The sequence below is a fragment of the Cariama cristata genome, unplaced genomic scaffold (genome assembly GCF_000690535.1).
Source record: "Cariama cristata isolate BGI_N322 unplaced genomic scaffold, ASM69053v1 scaffold33085, whole genome shotgun sequence".
Taxonomy (NCBI): domain Eukaryota; kingdom Metazoa; phylum Chordata; class Aves; order Cariamiformes; family Cariamidae; genus Cariama; species Cariama cristata.
The window spans coordinates 285-19,320 of record NW_009617514.1 but is presented as its reverse complement, the minus strand read 5'-3'; the positions used below and the strand labels follow the sequence as shown (position 1 = coordinate 19,320).

The window sequence follows — 19,036 nt, the reverse complement described above, 5'->3', positions numbered from 1 at the left end:
TGTGTTAGGAGAGAAGTACAACTTAGTTTATATGTATTTATTATGGTAAAGGGAGAGCTGGAATCACTTCGTGATTATTTTTTTTAAATGGAGATGCAATTTGTAGATTAGCTCAAAATTGCTGATAAAACCATGTGAGGGCTGGAAGAAACTTTACATGCTGAGCTAACCAAAGCCATTTCTTGTGGGAGACTAAGAGAAATATATTTTTATCTGGAATTTTGTGTTACTAAAAGGTAAATCCATCATTTTGGAGCCCTGGATGTCACCATGCTGCAGAGCTTGTGGAGGCAACCCGTGATTTGAGGAGGCATTTTTTTCTTTTTTTGGGTACTCATCAATCAAGTAGACTGCTGTATGCTGTTCATGCCATTAGAGATTAACCACAGACCTCAAGAGTCCTACTCCTTCCCTCCTTCGAAGAGTAACCATTCTTAAATTGTGAAAGCAGGAGTATGTTGGGAAGGAAGGGTGATTTTCAGAATCATGAATGAGAATTTTCGTTCATCCTAGAGACGCTTCTAATTCGATTATTATTGTGTCAGGATTATTTTTGGCTTGGTTTGGTTATTTAGGAGAGCTGTTGCCCTCTATAGAAGTGCTAATTATTTTGAAACAAATTTGTAGTGTAGGATTTGGCGTAGTTTATTGACATTTTGCCTCAGAGTCAGATGTTACGTAGAGATTCTGTACCTTAAAAGGCAATCTTTAGGGCATTAAGAATGCAGTACCTCATTAATTGTTGTATAAAAGTAAAGAACAAGGGAGGACTTTAGATTGAGAACTCTTTCTTGGTGGCAAGAAACATTTCAGATGAGGAAACTGGATTTTCACAGTGTCTATCTTTTTGCATATTAACCAGAAGATCTACTACTTCAAATCACAGCACTAGTCAGGAAAAAACCACCACAACCAACCAAAAAACAGGAGAAAAGCCATCTGTTTAATGGGCCTCATGAAGAAAGCTAATTCCGTGACTGCTCTGTGGGATTTGGCACATGCATTGTGCAAGTACAAGACTGTGATTGAACAGCCTGAGATTTTTGTGACAGAAAGGGAGAGACATAAAAATGCTAGGAGGGTTTCAGGTTTTAGAGCGGTTTTAAGGTTTTAGGTTGCTTTACAATGGTGATAGTTGAGAGAAAATTAAACAGGTTTTTTTTAGCAATACTACCTGAGGAAATATGAGTGGGAAGAGCCCTTCACTTTATTGATGGAGTTCAGATGGGAGCATTGGTTCTAACTGGACATATAAGTACCCTTGTAAGAATCATATTAAATAGTAACCTAACAGCAATAAGATTTTTTCAATGATGGCCGTCAGTCTCACTAACACATTAAATACCTGTTGCAGTTGTCACAGTAGGTTTCAGGCATGTTCTGAGCCAAAGATGAAGAAAAGAGCCAGCTGAAACCATGCTGACATATGCACCACATCGCTCTTGTGAAACTGTCTGGAGTGCCAAAGTGCCGCGACTGATGGTAGTAGTGGTAGTAATAATATTGATAAACATATAACAGCTCCAGGCTACTGGGCAAAGATAGGTGAGTGAAAATGTGTCTGTGGGGAAATCCCTTTGGAGAACTTCCTCGCCATGCTGCTGCACATGCACGGTTGCATTCAGCGTGCTGTCAGCCAGATGACATTTTACTATGAAAAGATACGCTGAAGAGCTGGCATGAAGCGATCAGGATTTTATTAGGTTTTCAGTTGGTTGCCAGCCCAGTGAGCTCTGTGGAGCTGCAGTGGTGCTCAGAAATGGTGCAAGGACGTGACTGAACGTGGTAAGAACGTGGCGAGGGGCGGCAGGAGGTCCTTGTCCCCAGGTGGAAGAGGAGGGAGGTGAGGGGTTGACCCCTCCCAAAGCAGTGCCCCACCAGAGGAAATTCAATTAGAGAAACACGCGGTGTGTCCTTAGCTTCCTTGTAGCTGTTTAGTACCAGGCTTTGGTGACCTCCTGGCTGTTTGTGGGCCGGGAACAGATTCTTACCCACTTCCAAGTAGTCATTCTGGGACAGAGTTCATCAGGCCTTCCGGCTTTTTCATACAGCTATTTATAAACATGCACAAAAATAGAGGGTGCGTAGTGAGAGAGTCATATGAGTCATTCCCATTTCGATACCGAGTCACACCGGACTAAATCTCTCTTCTTGGCATTCTGGTTCAGATTGACTGCATCATGCCATACAGGGCAAATTCCTTTTTTTGCTTCAAATCCAGTTCATGCATGCTCCTGCTTGCCGGACAGATTATGGCAGCCCTCTTTTACCCATCACACACTCCTCAGTGCTGAGATACTATATCTGGTGGGGACGGTGTGCAAGCAGCTGCTGTTTAAATCCCCGTGGTCAGGAAGGCAGGCAGGGGTTGCTGAGAGCGGAGCTTTGACAGCATTACAGCCGTTTGAGTTGGCCCGCTTTTCAGTAGTCCCACATTTGCTGTCACACAGCATCATATTGTATTTATCCAGTACAGGTCGCACCGAGTACAAAGGGCTTAGTTTGTTCTTACGCAGATAAGTTCAAATACGGAGGTCTTGCTGCACTTGTAAGAATGCTGCGCAATAAGGCATTTCAGGGAATCCCGGTGGGTTTGAAGACTGGTGACCAAATGCTGTGGTCACTGTGAAATTCAGATCAAAAAACTTTAATTAACACAAAAGGAGCTTTATAAAAACAAAATTAAATAGCTGCAACCTAAAAAACAAAGCAAACAAACAAAGAAAAAAAACCAACCAAACAAAAAAGCCCTACAGTGTTTTACTAATACCCTTCATGTTTCTCAGTCACACGCCCTTATATCATTAGGATCAAATGAAGTTAAGGATTTAATTTTCTGCAGGCTTGTGCTGTATTTTCCTCAACTATTTTGTTATTCTTCTGGCCTTATTTTAGACCATTATTAAACTCGAATCTCTTCCTCAGTTTTGGTTATCTGTTAGACGGGATAGGGAAATTTATTCTGGTCTCAGCATGCATTCAGCGGTACAAAAGCGGTGTAGATGCCTTCGGTACTCATGAAGTGCACGTGCCTCTTACGTTGCTCTTCCAGCGTTTGGTGTGGTGTGACGCTCCTTTGTTCTATGGGGCTTTAAATGACTACCAAGCAGGTAGCCTGTCGGGCAGATGTTTTCACTGGAAAAATGGGTTAATATGATGACAATAGCATGTAAACAAACAATAATTTTTTTTGTGGCTGCTCTTCTGAGGGGCTGAGCGTTGAATCAGCCTGGTAGGAACAACTGATTTTTAAGTTTTTTCTCCCTCCTTGGTTGTTTCTTAGTGAAATCTAAGTAATTGTGGTGGTGCTAAACGCACAAGTATTTGCGTAATCAGAAGAAAAAGAGTATATTTAGAAAGGCTATTTCTGTTATTCGTCCAAAATGTATCTTGCACAATAATCTTTAGATCAGCCAGATGAAGAAAACAGGCCATGTGCTCAGTCAGACTGCAGTGGATTACAAGGCGGTGCACACTATCACGTAATTATGATGCTAGAAAATTATTCCCCATTTTAGCATTGCCCTTTAGGCCCGGTCTTTGGGAAGAATAGTTTGGTGTTGGTTTTGTGTGCCTGATGTCAGCAGAAGCTCACACACACGCACCCCAGTACAAATCTGGATGCTTTTTCATTTCTGTTTCTTAGTGTTTTGTCAGCATCAGTGCATTTCAGAGCTTTGATCTCCCCTTTCCACGCACGCACACACACACAAGTATAAAATTTTCTGTTTCCTTCTAACTTGAAAAATCAAAAAAAAATCTCGTGGCAGACCTAACACTTGTCACATCACCAGCTTTCACGGTTGCTTTTTTAAAACTTTGTTATGGCAAGTGGCAAGCTTCCCCACTGAACAGAGGAGGAAGTGTAAATCCAGGTTAATACACTTGTAGTAGCAGGTACAGATATTCGCTTTCAGATACTGTGATGTTAAATTTGTTTGTTTTGTTTACGTGGGAACTGCCTTTAATGCCATTTTATAGCTGCTCAAGCCAATATTCCGATTTCATGTGTCGAACAGCGCTGATGCACTGATGAACTTCCAGTCAGAGCAAAGTAAGCAATGTTGGGGTTTATTTTCCCTTGCTCTCTTCTCCCTCCTCCAGTTCTCTGATATCCCCTGACGATGGGAACAATTTCACTTCTCCAAGGAAGCCCATAATGCAGCAAAAAGGAAAATCCATAACAAAAGAGCATATGTATCTCCATGCACATGTTTATGTGTAAATTCTCCAGGGAGAAAGCATTCACGGGTCTCACTCCTGAATTACTCTCATTATAATAACCCATTTGGTGTCAAAGTATGACAGATTATAAGCGCTTAAGGCTAGTCCCAGCTCAAGACAGATTTAAATAAAGTACTTCTGGTTATTGTGCAGGTCAGTGTGTTTAAATAACAACCTCCCAAATCATACTTTGACATTTAAAAGAGAGAGGAAATATTGTCATGCTGCAGACCTGGCACAGATAAGCACGGGGCAATTTGGTCAGTACACTGTGATTTGTGAGTGCAGCCTAACGCAGTCATTTTCACAGTTTGTAATCAAGTAGCCACCTTAGCAGTGTGTCAGCATTAAAAAAAAAAAATGTTCCTTTTAAAATGTTTACACAAATTACTCCCCTGAGGTGCTGCAGTGCATTCGCTGCAAAACTGATGTAGGTTAAAGATCTGGAGCAGAAATGGCAAACTTCCATGAGCTTGTGGGCCATTTTTTTTTTTTCACCAGCCAATTGCTCAGCTCACCAGGTCATGGTAACAGGATAATTTTTCAGGTCCAGTGCCTAGGGCAGGATAACTTGGATAAATCCCTACATCACGTGAGTGCTGTGGGAAGTGTCAGGAAGCACAGTGCAGAGGTGCCTAAATAATAATTGTTGCCACCAGGATGTGTGAGATGTGACTCGGCGACAGCTCTTCCCTACCTGGGCTCTGTGCCCCGTCCTTGCGGCACTACTCCTTCAGCATCGCCCCGCTGTGCCACGCTGCCGGACTGGGTCTCACTGAGCTTCTGGCCGGGGCGGCCGCCTCGGAGCCTGGCCCTGCCTCCCAGCAGCGTGCACGAGCCGAGGAGCTGCAGGAAGGCACTTCTCTGGTACCACCCTGCTTTTGAGGCTCCCCTGAGAGTCCCTCCCTTCCTTCAGCAGACGTGGCTGAGAGGCTCCACATTCATGCTGGAGGGACCTTCCCTGGGTTTACTCTGGGAGTAGCGGCTCTCTGTATGTTCCTCCCTGCTCCTCCTCTGGCATCTCTGTCTCATCTCCCTTCTCCAGAGCACCCATCCTCCTCCTGACCCTAAAAACCTTTGGCACCTAGTCAGGATGCTTCCAACCCTTATTGTTCATTCTTCATTTCCATCTACTCTCCCTTCCATTTCCATCTTTTTTGCCCTAAACTCTCCTCACCTCCAGCCCTTCTAGACTCTTCACCTCTAAACCCTTCCTCTGTTCCCTGCATGTTTCCATGCTCAACTCACCCCTGTGCTCAGGCTGCCACAGGGCTCATTACAGAAGCTGGATCATATTTTCTGACTGCACGAAAGGCTTTGCTCCGATGTTCCAGGTTTAGATCGAGAGGAGAGCACAGTGTGTCAGGTCCGTGCCAGAAAATCCACAGAAAGTTGTAGAACTTCATCCCTCTGCACACAGCAAAAACCTGAGCTTTGACAAGTTTCCATATGAAAAGTTGCGTCTTCGTTTCTTGGCCGGCTGAGAAGCATAATCCGCTTTTATCACTGTCCATAGCTAAAGCATACCTCCCTCTGAATTTATTCAAATCTGAGGAAGACGACAGTAAAAACCTGCATCGAATGACAACACTGAGGGGGTACTAAATCACATACTAGCAAGTGTTAAACGCAAGGGCTGCAGAGTGACTTCTGTGTAGCAGTCAGAGAGAACACAGTGACCCACTGGTGATTTCAGGTCCAATTAAAGGAAGACGTCTCGATGTAAGAGACACTGCTCGGCAGCTGTGATCACTTGTGTGCTCCTTTGTATTGTCAGGATCTTCTTTCCTACAGTTTTTGTTCTGCTTTTTAATGATGACCAGATCTTGCATGTCATCTCCTCTCTCTGAATACATGGACTTCTGCATTAGCTCAGAAGACACAATTAGATCTGATGCTACTTGTTTTGCAGGGAAAAGAGATTAAGTACAGATTAAGCTTCGGGTAGATTGCAAATGAAGGAAAACAAAAGAGCAGAACAGGACCTTCTTAAAAGGGAATGTTTTGAATTTGACCAGTTGTATTTTGGACCTGATAGTACACCACAGTATCAAGAGCACAATGAAGCTGACAGTCTAGGACCATTGAGTCATTCGGGCTGGAAGGAACCCCAAGAGGTCTGTGGTCCAACCTCCTCCGCAGCAGGCTCAGATGAGAGTTCAGGGCTTTACCTGGCTGGGTCTTGAAAACCTCCAAGGACAGAGGTTGCACAACCTCTCTGGGCCACCAGATCCAGTGCCTGACTGTTTTCACTGGGAAAAGGGTTTCCTTACATCCAGTCTGAACTTCTCATGTTTTAACTCTTGCCCGTTGTGTCTCATCCTCCCACTGTGCCCCACTATGAAGAGCCCGGCTTCATCTTCTTGCTGATGTCCTTTTAGGTGCTGGGGACTTGCCGTTAGGTTCCTCTCAAAAGCTGTCTCTACCCGAGGCTGAACTAACCCTTGTCCTCCAGCCCCTCCAGGGTGAGTGCTCAAGCCCTGACCATCTAAGGGGTCCTCTGCTAAACTCATTCCAGTTTCTTTCCTTTACTGGGGGGTCCAAAACTGGACATGATATTCTAGATAGAGTCTAATGAGTGCTGAGTAAGACGGGGATGATAAGTTCCCTCCATCGCCTGGCTCCGCTCCTGGTCACACAGCCCAGGATGTTGGCGCTCTTTGCTGCCAGGGCACCGCTGGCTCACGCTCAGCTCCCTGTCTACCAAGGTGCCCCGGGGATTTTCTGCAAAGCTGCTCCCCCCATCAAGCCCCAGCCGGCACCGCTGCTTGTCCTTCCCAGGTGCAGGACCTTGCACTTGTCCCTGTTGACTTTCATAAGGTTCCTGTCAGCACATTCCTCCAGGCTGTCCAGGTTCCCCTGGGTGGGAGCCCTTTCCTCAGGCATAACAACTGACTCTGGCATTGTGCAAGCGCTGTGAATTATTCAATTGTCAACAGAATAAATAAACCACAGAAAGCAAGCAGATTCTCCCCCCCTTCCCATTTTTAATCTCTTCCATTTGCTCTTGGAGATCTACTTGTAGCAGCAGAGCAGGCAAAGAAATGTGTAGGCTTAAGTATAGTGTTTAAGTTGGTGGCATAATCCTAAATTTGTATCAACTCAGTTGCTTTTTCTTTGAAATGGGAAAAAATATGTGATCTGGGATCAACGTATTGGAGGAGTTAGAGTCGGAAGATGCCTGATGGGTCATTTACTTCATATGTAACGCAGGATTTCACTGACCAGTAGACTTTCTAATACATTGTCTGTGTGCAGAAGTGTCAAGTAGTGGGGTTTCCTTCATTCCCTTGGAGGGTAACTGCATCTCACCATGAAGATATTTTTTCATTATACTCAACATAAATGTTTCTTTCTTAATTTCTTCCTATTATTCCTAATGATCAATTGCGTCATCCCTAAGCAAGAACCGGCCATTGGTGTCTATGTGGTAAATGTTGTAAAACTGTATAACTGGGTTTGTTCTGCTGTAGAATTCATAGCCGGTCAGTTGAATTTTTGCCATTAGATGTCACTACATGTACGGCAGACTGTTTTTAAAAAAAGACTTGATTTTTATTTCGCCTCCCAGAAAAATGGAGGAGGGAATTGGGAGATGTAGGAGAGAATCTGGTAGTATGCTTTGAGAGAACTACTTCTTAAATGGTACGTTGGATATGCCTTTACTAAAAGCAGCACAGAAGGAAACATAAGATTTTTGACTTAACTCCAACAACCAACAGATGATGCTGTGACCTTAAGCATATATAAATATGTTTAGCAGCTGCTGTGTAACATATTTATAAGTGTTTAGTGACCTGGAGGTTAATCAAAATGAGTTTGGTGATCTCAGCTCTGTTTTTAATGGACTCCACTTCATATTACAGCACTGATGCAGCACAATTTGTCACAGTTGGCAGTCTTTACTCAAAGGAGGCCCACTGTGGAGTGAGAATTAAAGGCTGAAGTAATACCTGATTATTTCTCCCTAAAGAAAGTTTCCATTCCAAGCCATCATAGAGCAGAATAATATGTGGAGGAGCTCTGTACTGCGCACTGCACCCAATCTCAGGATAAAACAATGTTTACTCTTGCAGGATGGCACCTTTCGGTGTTACTGAATTAGCTCACGTGTGCTGCGGTCAGTGCTTTGATAGGGGACCGGGGAAGGACGGAGTTCTGCCGGGGATGGTGCAGAGTCTTTTCCCTTACTGGGCTCTTTCCAGAGATGGAGAACTGTGTCCGTTCCAGGAGTGGCATTACATGGGAGGATGAAAGGGAAAGGTATTGCCTTGCCAAATGAAATTTCGGAATTAGGTTCTGCCATTCAGGTCTTTCTGGGTACAGAAGCAATTTTTTAGACTTCAGTTGTTTCTTTGCTGTCCTGGCCAAGCTAGTATATTCCTCTTATTTAATTTCTGCTCTCTGTCTAATCTGGAAATAGTTTCCTACTTTTTGATTTAAAGCTGTTGTACAGCAGTGTACTTTCATGAGCTACAGTTGAGATTGATGTCCATAGTGGGTAATGTGAAATAGGTTGTACCTCAATTTGAGACAATGAACGGCCCCACAGCTTAGAAGGTACACATGCTATAGGAAGTAATAGTCTATAGGAAGTAATAGTCTTGAAACAGTAGTAGATAAGGACCAATATCAGCTTACCTGCAAGGTGCATATCTCCTGTGTATTTTTAAAGCAAAAGAAGGACATTGGAGAGATAGATACCTGTAGAGACTTCTGTCTTCTCCAGAATCCCAGCCTTACGCCATAAAAGAACCTTTCAAAATCTGGAACGTCTTTTTTAAAGTGTAAAAATGCACTTGCACATTTTCCTCATCTTCACTAGTAACTTTACCCGCTAACAGAAAGGATCTTGCTTATCCAGCATAGAAAGACCTTTTCAGTTAACTGCATTTGTTGAAATATAGCAATTTTCAGCTGAAAAAGGGGGGTGGGGTGTTCAAGATACAGTATTTACATAAGAAAAGCTTGATTGTGCGACCAAAATCTTTTAAAGTTGTTACCAAATGGTCCTGTTCTTCTCTTTTCCCTTTGTAATGTTCCCTTGGAGCATTGCACCACTGTGCATTTTAAATCTTTTCCCTCCGCTGCTCATTGCAGGCTTCATCAGGGAGGTGACATTGTGTGGCAGTTGTCTCCTTCATTTCAAAAGAAAGCCTTTGCCTCTTTGCGAGAGCGAAGAAAAGTTTGTCTTCAGAGAGCAAAGGACAAAACTGACTTGGAAAAAGATGCTTGATTTAGATAACACATTCTCTTTTCCTTTGAAGAAATTCACAATGTGTCAAGAAAAATTAGGCCAAATAGTGCTTTAATGGTCTTCCTCCTGTACCTCCTAAAAAAGAAATCAGTTTCTACCAATTGCGTTAAGAATCTGCCATGAGTTTGGAGAAGACAAGAAGCCACTGAAGTTATTCAATGTTGTTGGTTTGGGGGTTGTCTGTTTTGTTATGCATACTGTATAATAAGGAAAAGTAGAATTTATACCAAAACTCCATCTTGCTACCAGCACATGCAGCTTTCCCTGCCTGTAGGAGAAAATTAAATGCTTTGTTTTTCATGAGGGAAAAAAAACTGACAGCTACCAAAGCTACATAAAGGGGTGGTTGCTTGCTTTCTTATCTCCTTCATTTGGAAAAACAGCATAAATTTACAGGGGGTACATTGAAGAAACAGGTCTGAGTTTTGTATTTCCCTGTGTAGGCTATGAATATACAAGTAAGTATATTTTTGCATGTGTTTCTATATATACGATTTTATATGTATACGTCTGTATCCATATACATATCATAATATGTGCAGTCTTCAGCTATACCTAGAAAAGGTAGATAATTGTATTATGGATTAAGAGAGTAAAAGGTTATTTTTGAAGTTGGATCATGCATTACATTGGGTCATTCTGCTTGCTTGGATTAGATTGTTGTCTTCCTTGTGCCTCAGTTTATCTATGGAATTTGATAAATCAAGTACAAAGCGTACTTAGATACTTTTTAGAACTTAAGAGTACATAAGGTTTACCCTTCAAAAATATTTGATCTGAAGATCTTCACATCTGAAGATGTAGAGAATTAGGTAAGGGCTTCATTTAGGGCAGTTTTTCAGACAGACTTAAGTCTCGATTATGAAAGCATTATACAGATGTGTGATTAATTTTCAAAACCAAAATAGTTCTGCTGAGGTTTCTTGTTTCAACAAAGTGTATTATCTATGTGTTTTTTTGAAAGATTGGACATAGATGGCATGTACAAAAGATGAGCATTGTATTAAATGTGATAACATCAGATACAGAAATCTGAAACAGATTCTATGGTACCCATTTTTCTTCTGGTCCTTTCACTGGTTTTTAAGCTATGGCAGGTAGGGATTTCTATTACATGGTCAAAATGGCAATTCAGTGGAATTTTTTAATGCCAATGCTAGGTTCCAGTTTTGACTCCTGATCACATTGCTGCCTACTCATAGGATAAATCGTATGAGTTGTATTTTTCTGCTGATTGGTTGTGATGTATAAAGATGCTGTATGCGTCTCTTGAAATTTGTGTTCAGTCCAATTCTGTCTCAGATATACGGTGACTAATTCAAGACTAATTCAAAGCTCCTCGTGTAGATAAAATGAACTAATTGCGTGCCTTCTCCTTAGCTATTGGCAAGCAATAGGAGATGTACTCTGTGACAAACCACAGCGTCTTCAGCAATGAGGTACGTAATGAGACATCGTGTGTGTGCTCTTTCTTCTCCTAGGCAAGGCAATTTTCCTGCCATGAATCAGAGCGGTATTATGGGATCCAGCTCCCCCTACACTCAGCCGATGAACAACAGCTCTGGCTTGATGAACCCGCAGGCTCCTCCTTACAGCATGGCACCCAACATGGTGAACAGTTCAACAGGTAATGGTGGGTAACCTTTCAGCAGTGACCTTCCTCCGCACATCTGCTTAACGGTCCCAGCCCTGGGCTGGTGGCAGAGGGATAGCCTTCCTCATTCGAGTCACCCCTCTTGGGTAGTTTGGAGTGATTGGAAACTAGGCTACGGTATTCACATTTTTTCGTAATGTAACTCATACATTTTTCATTAAGTCCTTTTGCACAGCATGTAGATGAGTACAATGTTTTGAACAGTTCCAGCAACACTCGGACCCAGTTTGACGTAGGTGTTGACTAGCAAGTATATGTATATTTGTGTGTATGTGTCTGCAAGAGTGGGAAGGAGAAAAAACTCATCTTTTAAGAGGCTGCTGTTGCTTTTCAGTGTCTTACTTCTTAAGATTGCAATTTCAGATATTAAATGTTGGTACTGGTTTAAAAAAAGAGATGTGCACCTGCTTTGACTTGAAAATGCTGTAAGTTGAGCACTTAAAATAATTACCCTGTTCTGAAAACATAGGCCATATTTACTGTTTCCAAAATTCATATAACCATATATAGGGTTTCTTCATTTGTTTATTTAAATACCAGTATATGAAATTTAATCATAGCTTCCTCTTGCAAAAAAAAAGCATATTCAAGATAGCTGCTGGATTTATCCTTTATATTGTAACTTGTGAATTTAGAATTCCTTGCAGCTTTGTGTGTGACTACGAAGACAGGTGAATGTAGTTCTGTGCAAATGTGCTTTATAGTCCGTATTCAGCTTGAACTCCTAACAATTATCCTCCATCAGGATAATACTTCAGTAAAGATCAATTCTTTGATTGAGGTGGGTTTGGGTGGAGTTTAATGACCCTGAAGTGGATCCTCCCAAATCCCTATTCCAGTCATGGAGTTTCTGTGCATGCTTTACTGATTACATTAGCCCTTTTTGAAATGTTGGGGATTTTGAAGTTTTTCTGAAGGCTGGGTAGGTTGTGCTAAGGTGATTTGATGTACTTTCTTAGTTGGTTTTGTTTCTACTTTTTTTTTATTTCTTTGGAGATGCCTTACTACTTGAATTGTATCTTACCAAGAGCCTGTGTTTCAGTATCCGTCTCTTTACCCCGCTTAGCCTGTTTTGTTCCTTCATCCCTTGCCTCCTTCCCTATCTCTTCTCCCTGTCAGTTTTATATGTCCTTGCGTCCTGGGCAGAAAATGGCCACTGTGAGATTCTAGGGTCTGGTGTGTCCAGAGGGTTTCTTTCGTCTACGTAGGGGCTCCTGAGATATTTAACGGTGTCTTATTTTTCAAGAATATTATGTTATGGTTTTGGTTAGCAGAAGAAACAGAAAGGAAGCTGTTAATCAGCAAGATTTTTAAAAAAAAAAAAAAAAAGAAAAGAAAAGAAAAGGAAAAAAAAACCAGGTTTTTTCCAGCGCTGGCTTGGAAGCCATTGGTTAGTCCAGACAGCACACTTCACCATCTGGATGAAGTGGGAAAAGCTATTGAAAAGACCATTAGATAATAGCTTGCTTTTCCCCCACCAGAGCTGTCCCAGGTAATATTATGTTTTGTTTGTGTAGTTATGTGTTTTGTCTGGCTTGCTGAAATAAAATTACTTCTGAGCATTGAAACTGTGCTATAAATTCTGTTTTGCTATTAGCAGAAGTAATTTTTCCCCCTTTTCCTTTGGCCCCCAGAGCTGCAAAAATAACCAACAGCAAACAGATGGCAGAGTGCCCTGCCTAAGAAGATTTATGTATTCCTAAGGAATAACCAGTTTAAAGGAAGATTCACAGAGGTTTTTTTGTTCAGATAATTCAGCCATTCGTTATTTCATACAGTGGAAATCTGTTCAATGCAAGGCCATTTATCCTAGCAGTCTTTTGTATGGGGTAGTCATACTCTTTTTATTGTGTTATGCATTCTGAAATATTGGATTTTTAATAATTTAAACATTTATCAGGGTTTTTTCTGCCAGTGCATTTGTGAGGTTTTCTTTTGTTCCAGTCTTATTAATTCGAAGATTACCCAATGGAAAGTAAGTAGGAGATGAACTAGAGGAGTTCGGTGGACCTCGTTTCCTCTGTGTGTGAGCAGACATGCATCTCGATTGCTTTATGCAGCCGGCCTCGAAGGGCACAGAGACGGGGGGGAGGGGGGGACAACAAGAGAAAATTTGGGGTGAATATACTGCTGGGGGCACCTGCAGTGGGAATGCTGCATTTCCCCCCTCTCCTGACTCATCCTTCTGCTCGGGTCAAAGAAATGAAGGGCTGAGCTTAAGACAAGTGTAAATACAGTACTTAAAATGTGAGTGTCTTCAGCTGGGGGAGCCCTTCAGGATCAGCTCTGGCCCTGCGTTTGATGAGGTGGAGAACTTGCAGGCAATACCTACTTAGAGGCCTGAAAATGGCGTTTTCTGTCACACAAAGACCAGTTCAGCTATCTGGCTCTTGGGCCTTTTTCCTCGCTAGTGTCAAGTCACCCGTCTGTGGGATAAACCAGGGTTCAGTCGATGTGTAGGGCCAAAACCAAACGCAACTGAGGGGCTGCCGCTGGAGTGAGGTGTGGGCATTAGTTAACTTGCTCACGTGCACCGCGCACGAACAACTGTGGGTTCAGTTAGAGGCCAGTGAAAAACTAAGGTAAGAGGTAGGGAGAAGTTGGTTTCATGGTTGTCTGTTTTGAGGGAGGAAGGTAGGTTTTGGTTATATTCATTTTAATCAAATGCACGTTTAGGTTTTACTCTAAAGTAGAGGAAGGTTGCTGACGCTGGTGGAATTGTTTTCAGACGGTTTTGGAGCTTCAGTACAGCTAAGTATAACTGGTTTTGCCACAGGTTTTTAGTAGCATTTATAACTCCCTGTTACCAGTTGATCCTTCTTTTTCTTGAGTTTTTTTAATTAATGTCACAATTGAAAGGAAAATGGTGTTGTAGTTACGCATCCTGGTTCTTCAACAGTGACTGAGCATCAAACAACAGATCACCAGCTTCTGCTGAGAAGTTGGTTTCATGGAACACAGAAATTATGAGACGAAAGAAGACAGATCCTTCTGATAGAGTATCCCATCCATAACAATAACAAAAGCTTCAAGAAAAAGTGCCAGAATCCCTTCACAATTGTGGAACAAACTGCCATTCAGAAAAATTGTATCACTTCCACTGCCCTTTTCTTATATGAGTTCACATTTCCCGTATATATTTTAGATTTTTTTTCCACTATTTTTTAAATTCAGGTTTTAAAAATATATATAATAAAAGAAAACTTACCCAACAGAAATAAAATAATTTCATGCTGTGACCCTTGTTAAGTCTAGTGAAAATTATCTCTGAAAAGAAGTAATACGGAGTTTAGATCTGAAAGATTTCCATATTGTGCTTGCACAGAAACTGGCACTCACAACCTCTGCTACCGCTGGAGGTCAACAAAGCAATAAAAAGGCATTAATCTCAAGGATCCTTTCCTAATTTCACTACCTCTGTCCTACTGAAACCTTCCATTTTCTGGGTAGTAGTGTCCCCAGCGAATTTTTAACATTGTGTACTTTACGTAAATCATGGACTTCTAGGAAAAGTTATTTTATACTAAAGGAATTAAAAGGTGGTCTTAAAAATAGCATAAAAAATAGATACAACACTTACCTTTTCATGTATATTATATAATTTGACTTTGTATTTATTTGGATGTATCTCTGACAGAGAAAGCAATTGCATTTATGAATGTGAAGCACTTTTTAGAAATCTTAATTGATTTTCTCTGTTTTGCAGCTTGGTTACATTTTTCTCAAAAATGGAAACCTCCATTCATTTCACTATTTTTTTCCTCTAACGCGTACCTTCGTATGAGCTATTACATAATGCGCCTTTCAATCCAATTTCTGGAGGATGTCAGCAGTCGGTAACACCTGAAGTATCCCATCACCTGCGCTCCGAACGAGCGATGCCTGTGATCCGGTGGTCATCGTGTGACTGTAAATCAGGCCGGCTCCTGGCACAGAGATGCCCGTGGCCCAAACCACAAGCACTTGTCATCCCTCAGACAAGACTTGGCAGGCAGACAGGAGGTGCGGTGTGAGGTCCTTTTGGATAAGGTGCCCGAGCGCCCTGGGCTGCGCTTTTCCCCGCAGGCGAACAGTCATTCGTGGCAGGACATGAGGCAATACTGTTGCCTCTCTTCTGTTTTTCCTGTGGTCATAAAAGCAGCGAGGATCCCCATGCCAACTCCACACGAGTCACAAATTCACTGCTTTTTCTTTTTCTTTTCTTTTTTTGGGAGGGAGAGTGCTAGGGGTGGAAGGGAGGAAGGAATGTCTTACAAAGGGTGTAATACTCTGCTTTGTAGAGTGTGATTTGTTATTGCGCTAGCAATAAAGAGAAAAACAATGTTTGTGTATTGCTGCTGCTACAGTGTTTCATCATCTTCTGGGACTGATAGAGCAGCCTTTAGCAAAAAAGAATACTTTGCTGCAGTTTTACTCATGTCAATACCTGCCTTTTAGTACATTAAATTCAGTGTGGAATAGTTAATTCAGGACCTTGACCCATACTTGCTTTTTGAAATCATTCTAGCTCTTAAATTCTTATAATAAGCCAGAGGCTAGTACTTGAAACCTATTCACAGTACGCCACAACACTTTTTGAGTCAAGATTTCCCTGTTATCCTCCTCTCTAAAATGTTTTATCCTTTGGTCTGCGCTTCACACACAGAATTATTAGTACCTGTGTAGAAAGAGACCGTGTCTTATTTTAGCGATTTCGTGACAATAACAGTATTTCACCACTCAGAAAGGGTCAAAACAATGTTCTCACTCTACTGCTTTGCTAAAAAAAGTTTGCAAATTGCTGGAGAGTACATTTGCAAGAAGTTATGAAACAGCATTTCAACAGTGGATAGAAAAGTAGCTGTGGAAACACCTTAGGTGAAAGCTGTAGGGAAACTAGACAACCTTGCAATTTGCTAGTAAAATCCTTGTAGTTATTCTCATATAGGTAGAAAGAAAGGATGTAGATGAAGGAAGTAGTTCAGAACAAAAAGTGAAACAGAATTTGGGAAACTCTGTGGATTTTTTCATAATTGTCTCCAACTCGTGATAGTCATATTTACATATGCCAACAAGAAATACTTGAAAGCCAAAATGAATGAGTATTTTTACATTTCTGAACATGATTCATACAGCCAGAGTATGTGTGGTAGTTTGCAGACTAGAGTTACTTACCCTTACATGAGATGTTAACTTAAACCTCTCTGGAAAAGAGATTTTATAAACGAATTCTGATGGAAACAGGACTACCAGGAGTGGGCACAATTATTATATTATTTGTAATAGAAATACGATGTGCCAACCTAGATAACAGTGAGATATCAGCAGAGGATTTAGCCATGCAGAATTCTGGTGAAGAAGCGTGTTTGTTAACTTGGCTTTGTTTGACCTCTCTAAAATTGCTTTAGATAGACAGGGTCATCTTTGGTTGCTTTGAAAATAAGACTTCTGTTTTAGCGCTTTCACAGCATGAAATGTGTTAACTGTTAAAATGGATTTTGTGTAACAGTTCTGCATCCCAGTTTGAAACCAGACTGTGGCACACATTTGACCATTTTGTACATGTATTTTAAAAAAAATCTTTAAAAGAAAAATAACTTTCTTTTTTTAACTGTGGAATTCAAAACTAAAATGTGTTAGGCTACCATCCTTCACTTCATAATGGTCAGAAGCTGCCCGAGCTCCTCAAACAGAGTATGAGGGCAAAATGCATACAAATCAAATGCTCAGTGGATGCCGGCTTCCCAGTATCATATTGCTTGGCTGTTTTGTTGAGGTTTTGCACACATACATAAAAATAACAGCATTTTTAGCTGATCCCAATAGATTTTCCTCTGCAGCTGCATCACTTGAAAAAGGCTTTTTGTTCCAATTCTTGAAGTCTTAAGTATTGCAAGTAATTTTTTATATATTTTTTTTTTTTTTAATCTCGGTTATGATTTATGTGTTGTGATGACTTTAAGGGCTTGATTGGGCTACAAATGTGCTTTGAAAAAACAAGAAAATGTACCCATGAAAAACACCGGCAGTTCAAAGCTGAATGTTGAGCATACAGTTGTAAACTCACATGGCACATGGCGGGGTAGGTTTTTTTGGCAGACCCATAGTCTCAACCTGCAGTGATGCTAAAGATATTAGCAAATTAGCACTGCAAAGCTTGCCAGCGTATTCGCCAGAGTCCTGCTCATGCTCTCACTGCTGTAATTAAAACTAATTATTTTCTAAAACATAGTAATACATGAATATGTGCAATAATCATTTTGTAGTGGGCAATCTGTGAAGTATTTTTAAAGCTTCTTTTCCCTCTCCTGTCTTTGGCTTGCTACGCAGTGTGCCTGCTGCCTAGCGCAAGCCGGCATTGTCATTTTGCAGAGAGGCACGCTAGGCTGGTAGTGACCAGATTTTTTTTTTTAGGTTTTTTTTTTTTTTAACAATGATGCTTTGCTGATTCTTAAGATTTGTACATTTGGGATATGTATATTTGCCTTTTTATTGCCTTGTAAGTTATTCTATCCTATGTTTTTCTTACCTCAGATCCTTCTTTGAAAGAAGGGCGTGAGGGGGAGAAAAAAGAAAGAGGAAGGGAAGATAATCCAGTCTTTCGCAAGTGCTGTGCACATGGTTTTCTGCAGGGAAAGAATCACCTGGTGTCTTGCTGTTGTTCTCTGGTTATTTGCATTGATTCAGTGTCATGGCACCTCCTAGCATCTGCTCGGCCCAGTATTTTCTGTCTATTTATCTGAATGTTTCTTCTTGCATCTTTCTAGAAATCCAGGAACCCAGCAGCTGCAGCAATAATACTATACTTAGCACTTGCATCTTCAAATAAAAAACCCCCTTAAACTCCTCACACCCCTGGGAAGCAACTGCGTGCCATTATCGGAGAAAGACATTTGTGCGTTCGTTATAGTCCCACCTCGTTTTGGCAGGAGGGGAAGAGGTTGAGCATGGGTTCTCCAACAGAGCGGGGTTTACAGCTTGTAATTCTGTAGTTAAGGCTCACAGCAGCTGAGCCATTCATACTGAAGGCGGTAGGGGCAGGAGTTATCTGCTGGACACCAACCTTAATACAGACGTAACTGGGAAATTCAGCCTTTTTCTCAGATTGAACATTGCAAGCAAAATGTGCATCATTTTCATTGATGTTTCTCTGTTGCTAAAGGGAAGGTGCAATAGTTATTAAAATTGGCTGTTGTTCTGTTAAAATGTAGCAGTCAAATGTGGAGGCAGTTGAAGACCGTGGATTTTGCTCTGTAAAGTGGTGGTTGTTGCAGGGTGCTTGTATTCTCCCCTCGTTTGTTCTCTTTTGTTTCCTCACTTCAACTGAAGAGGTTTCCAGGTTTCCAGACGCTAGAATAACAGGACAGAGGTGGGATAACCTCTGCTTCACGTGGCACCACAATCTTGCAGCAGGAAGCGTGTTTTTTCCTACATAGTCATGCTTAACTGTTTCTCCTGTTTTCGATTAGCACCTATGGGTCTTGCAGATATGATGACACCCGGTGAGTCCAAACTTCCCCTTCCTCTCAAAGCAGATGGCAAAGAAGAAGGACCCCCTCAACCCGAGAGCAAGTCAAAGGTATTTAGCACCTCCGCACGTGGTGTTGGTTCAAGCCCGCAGAAGTCTGCTGTGTTGTCCTTCATCTTCTGGTTTTGGCCTACCCACTTCTGTTCTTTCCTGCATGCCTTTCCATTCACGTGCAATCTCTTTGTTTTTTCTTTTTTTTTTTTTCTTTTTTCCTTCATTGTGTGGATCTGAAAGTTACTAGTTCTTACGGCATTTTAACTTGCGGGGGCAAAGCAACCCAAGCCAAAAGTTGCGTGGGGATTCGGCTGTGCCAGGTGGGTGGGAAAGAAGGGTCTTGCCTGGTTTTAATACTTGCAGCCATTTTTCTCTGCCTTCAGTTATAGCTTCCTGTTTT

At 41.6% G+C, this 19,036-nt stretch overlaps 1 protein-coding gene across 1 annotated transcript in view; it reads left to right on the top strand.

The window, feature by feature from the left end:
- The window catches only part of LOC104161960 (AT-rich interactive domain-containing protein 1B-like), a gene marked incomplete at its 3' end in the record, with an annotated part of 66,154 nt that extends 47,342 nt beyond the window's left edge, over window positions 1-18,812 (top strand). The window contains exons 7-8 of the mRNA XM_009700563.1: window positions 10,963-11,108; window positions 18,584-18,812. Of these exons, the coding sequence (XP_009698865.1) occupies window positions 10,963-11,108; window positions 18,584-18,812 (375 nt within the window). The remainder of the gene's footprint in view (window positions 1-10,962; window positions 11,109-18,583) is intronic.
- Window positions 18,813-19,036: the final 224 nt, after the last annotated feature.